The sequence below is a fragment of the Notothenia rossii genome (genome assembly GCF_949606895.1).
Source record: "Notothenia rossii genome assembly, chromosome: 2".
In the NCBI taxonomy this organism is placed as follows: domain Eukaryota; kingdom Metazoa; phylum Chordata; class Actinopteri; order Perciformes; family Nototheniidae; genus Notothenia; species Notothenia rossii.
Genome location: NC_136904.1, coordinates 93,533,615 through 93,538,614, shown reverse-complemented (window position 1 = coordinate 93,538,614; position 5,000 = coordinate 93,533,615). Strand labels below are relative to the sequence as shown.

Here is a 5,000-nt window from a genome sequence, read left to right as displayed (position 1 = left end):
ATAGATTACTTGCAAAAAAACTCAGATTACGTGGAAAAAAACTCATAAATTACGTGGAAAAAAACTCATAAATTACTTGTAAAAAAAACTCATAAATTACGTGGAAAAAAACTCATAAATTACTTGTAAAAAAAACTCATAAATTATGTGGAAAACAACTCATAAATTACGTGGAAAAAACCTCATAAATTACTTGGAAAAAAACTCATAAATTACTTGGAAAAAAACTCAAATTACTTGGAAAAAAACTCATACATTATGTGGAAAAAAACTCATAAATTACTTGGAAAAAAACTCAAATTACTTGGAAAAAAACTCATAAATTACTTGGAAAAAAACTCATAAATTACTTGGAAAAACCTCATAAAAGATGTGGAAAAAAACTCATAACTTACTTGGAAAAAAACTCATAAATAACTTGGAAAAAAACTCATAGTTTACGTGGAAAAAAACTCATAAATGACGTGGAAAAAAACTCATAAATTACGTGGAAAAAAACTCATAAATTACTTGGAAAAAAACTCATAAATTACTTGGAAAAAAACTCATAAATTACTTTGATAAAAAACTCATAAATTACTTTGAAAAAAACCTCATAAATTACTTTGAAAAAAACTCATAAATTACTTTGAAAAAAACTCATAAGTGACGTGGAAAAAGACTTGAATATTCTCTGACATTATGAAGTTGTAAGTTAATGAAAGAAAAGTAAACATTTAGGATAAATAACTGACATTCTGAGGTTAATAAGAGAATACTAGGTCAATGTGGACAGATGTTCAATAGATATCGGGTGTATTGATTACATAACATAATAAAAAGACCATATAATAATCCATACGACCAAAAATAAGTGTGTGTCGACTCATTGAAGGGTTAGAGAAGGTGAAAGGATGAGACATTTGACGGACAGTAAGAAGGGTAAGATGATGAATAAGGGCTATTGTAGATTAAATATCAGATAAAATGCTCTTCATTGATCCCAAATTAGGAAATGTTTGCATTGCAGCTGCATCAAAAACACATAAGTAGACATTTATATAGTAGAAATAAACAATTATAACATTTAAACATCTAAAAATAGAAATAAAATAGCATTAAAAAAGTTGAAAATATACAAGTTGAAATACCAATAATACCAAAAAGAAAAGTGCACGTGTAGGTTGGGTTTCTGGGATTCTACGAGACGGGTAAACAATCAGTAATTTATAACTACCAAAATGACAAATAAAAAAATACAATCTGTGCATGACATTCTTACGTTTTTCATGTAAATTAACCAATAAATTCTCATTGAATATCCACGCTTTTTTTTTTTAATGTGACTACAGTGGTTGGATAGTGTACTTTTGCACATCAGGTAGAAGTGTAATGATCATACACTGAATATATACAGGTAGTAATGAGCAGCTCTCTCTCTCTGGGTTTCTGGTTCCAGGGAGAGGATTTCTCCAGAGATAAACTCACTAGACACTGCTGAGAGATTAATGAGCCTCTTGACACTCGGGTGATTACGGCACAGGCATTGTTCCTCCTGTTTTATTCATAATCTGTGAGTAAACTGGTGGACGTGTTGGTAATTGTCTTACAGGGGGATGGGAGGGGCTGTCTCTTACCTTCACAGACAATTTCTCCTTGATTGGAGGTCTGGATACAATCTAGGATTTGAAAGCATCACATATATCATGCAGTAAACAGCAGTATCAGGGCTGAGGGGTGTGATGGTGGGAGACAGGAGAACGAGGGAGGAAGTACTTTTTTACACTTTGTTAATACTTGGAAACTAAGGTTGTGGTCGATTAGTGAAATGACCGAGAAGTGGCAGCAATTAAGAGCCGTTTAAATACAGTGCAGGTGCAGTGATGACCTGTTTTTTCTAATGACCCTGAAGGCAGCATCTTCCTCTTTCCATCTTTCTTCTAACTTTTATAATACTTATTACTTATACTAGTAATTAAGTTAGGCTATAAGGCACGGTCACATGACTTCACGTCACCCCCGCTAAGCTAAAGGAGGCTAATGTTGGGCTATAAAGGAACTACAGCACGGTCACATGACTTCACGTCACCACCGCTAAGCTAATGGTGGCTAATGTTGGGCTATAAAGGAACTACAGCACGGTCACATGACTTCACGTCACCACCGCTAAGCTAAAGGAGGCTAATGTTGGGCTATAAAGGAACTACAGCACGGTCACATGACTTCACGTCACCACCGCTAAGCTAATGGTGGCTAATGTTGGGCTATAAAGGAACTACAGCACGGTCACATGACTTCACGTCACCAGCGCTAAGCTAAAGGTGGCTAATGTTGGGCTATAAAGGAACTACAGCACGGTCACATGACTTCACGTCACCACCGCTAAGCTAAAGGTGGCTAATGTTGGGCTATAAAGGAACTACAGCACGGTCACATGACTTCACGTCACCAGCGCTAAGCTAAAGGTGGCTAATGTTGGGCTATAAAGGAACTACAGCACGGTCACATGACTTCACGTCACCAGCGCTAAGCTAAAGGTGGCTAATGTTGGGCTATAAAGGAACTACAGCACGGTCACATGACTTCACGTCACCACCGCTAAGCTAAAGGTGGCTAATGTTGGGCGTGATGATGTTTAGTTGTCTCCTTTAGACACTTGTTCAAATCTAACTCTGCAGGCTTGTGTAGTGAGAGGCTTGTGGACTCTACTGCCCTCTGCTGCTGGTAAGATGTCATTAATGCTACATTAAAAGAGTGATTTTAGGGGAGTAATGACATTTAATCTCATAGGAAATGAATGCTACATGGGAGACGAGGGTTCACACACATTAAGACAAGGTGATGAGATGACAGTTATGGAGGACACACGTTTAGTGATTTTATATCTGACTGGGGATCAGTTTGGGGGATGAGTTTTAGATTCTGCAGGGTTTAACAATGCCTGTGCCGTAATAACACATATACAGGTATAAAGGAAGGAAGTTCTCACTTAAGCACAAGGGTCACTTATTTAGATTCAGGGAATAATCATAATAGTATTGTAAGAAGTAGATGTTACATAGATGTACATGTAAATGTTATTAATGTCACCCTCTTGTACATTTTTAATTATTGTAGATTTACTTATTTAAGGTCAGAGTGTATTCCACTTATTTTTCCCGTAAATATGTAATTTGTTCCTCCTTAATCTCATAGAAAGGTCAAATTTGTAAGATTTTTTCTTAGTTAATTACCAAATAAAACCAGGATATTCAAACTACTTTCTTTTCCATTCGTAAGATTTTTCTTTCTCGTAAATAAACCATTTTAATCTGACGTTTTTATTTATAAAAGTCTGCAATTTTTTTTAGTAAATAAAAATCTTAAATCTGGTAAATTCGGATTATTTTCTGTGACTATAAACCACGTTGCCAGGCTCTGTACATGCATATATTTATCTACTATGGCCCTTTTACACCATCATACATTGTGGTAAATGAATCTAAGTATTCCTGATGCGTTTAGTGAGGCAGAGAGAGGGTTAAGAATAATAAACACGTATTAATGTCCAAAGGGAGGGATATTAAAGGAGCTATGAGTGGTATTCACCTGTCGACCTTTGGGCGTGATGGTGGACGGAAGATCCTGTGGAGGAAAACCATCGATGACAGAGGGACAGGTTAAAGACACAGCTTAATACACAACAATTCAGACATCATTCTGAGAAACCATGCATGCACATTCAACTGCAGAAGTCCCTGAGAAGCAAGTGGGGGAAATACATTCTCTGGATTCATTTTCCAAGTCAGTGTTTAAGATTAAAAAGCTTTGCCAGGATAATCTTAATCATGTTTCATCTGTGGAAAAAGGTGGCGAAAGAAAGTTTTATCAGGTGATTTTTAAAGTAATTTCAGAGTAAATATTAAGCGTTTGTTGCAGTAATACTCATTGGCATCCCTTTAGCACAATGCTAACGGCAGATCAACGCACATAGCATAATGCTGCACCACTTGCTAACAGACCATACGTCATACTTGTCAACCCTCCCGATTTTCGCGGGAAACTCCCGATTTCATTGCCCTCTCCCGGTTTCCTCCCGGGGTCATATTTCTCCCGCATTTCTCCCGATTTCTGACAAAATCAGATTTACACACGACTGTTTTCACTCGGACTTTAATACAGCGACACCATTGTTTGGTTTCCATGGTAACACGGCTCTTTAGTAGCGCGCGCAACTCAAAGTCTAAGAGGGTGAGGCAGATAGTCACAGAAAACTGAACAGGAATCGACAACTACTCTACTCTCTGCTCACTCCTTTCCTGTAAAATACAGGTCCAGCCCACACATATGCTCCATCAAGGACGGTGCTACAGCCCCCCCCCCCCCAATTTTGCATTTTGAAATGCTCCCGATTTCTGAGGTCTAAAGGTTGGCAAGTATGCCATACGTACAGTACCTTGTGTTTAGAGAGCATAACTAACCTGGAGGAAAACATGAATGCTTTGAGTATTAAACACTTGCTGAGGTTGTTCACTAGATGTATCCTAATGAGGCCAACATGTCAGCAGTGTCACCTAAGTGCAACAAAGAAGTGAATCCTGTAGTATCTATTTATTTACACATCCATTAACAGATCACGAGCCTATAGTAAACTTAGTGTACATCATATCGTGTCTAAAGCCCTTCAATAGTGTTTGATTCTCAGAGTTTATAGATTTGTTATCTTCAAGGCCTACTGTATATTCTCTACGTTTTAATGCTGTTTTCTATTTTGAGATGTTAAAATTCTTGAATTGTTTATTTCTACTCTTTAATTTCTACCTATGTGCAATGCCTTGTTTTGTTTTGTTGTTTTTTACGCTGCTGCAACGCAAACATTTCCTAATTTGGGATCAATAAAGTACCTCTTATCTTCTCTTAAAGATCAGACTTGGAAAAAGATTATCCAGATATATTTGTCTTTATCCCAGTTGCCTCTCAGAGCTTCCATAGTACCAGCTTCTGCTCTTGCAAAAAATAAAATAAACAAGGCAAGAGAGAGG

The 5,000-nt window shown here is 37.0% G+C and overlaps 1 protein-coding gene across 14 annotated transcripts in view; it reads right to left on the bottom strand.

The window, feature by feature from the left end:
- The window catches only part of caska (calcium/calmodulin-dependent serine protein kinase a), a 186,488-nt gene that overhangs the window by 14,231 nt on the left and 167,257 nt on the right, over positions 1–5,000 (bottom strand). For 8 of the 14 annotated variants that reach the window (XM_079663594.1, XM_079663593.1, XM_079663591.1 and 5 more), the window contains one exon: positions 3,568–3,603. In XM_079663594.1, coding sequence (XP_079519720.1) covers positions 3,568–3,603 — 36 coding nt within the window. Of the gene's footprint in view, positions 1–1,616; positions 1,659–3,567; positions 3,604–5,000 lie in introns of all 14 variants that reach the window. The other 6 variants (XM_079663596.1, XM_079663602.1, XM_079663590.1 and 3 more) reach the window with 1 other exon arrangement.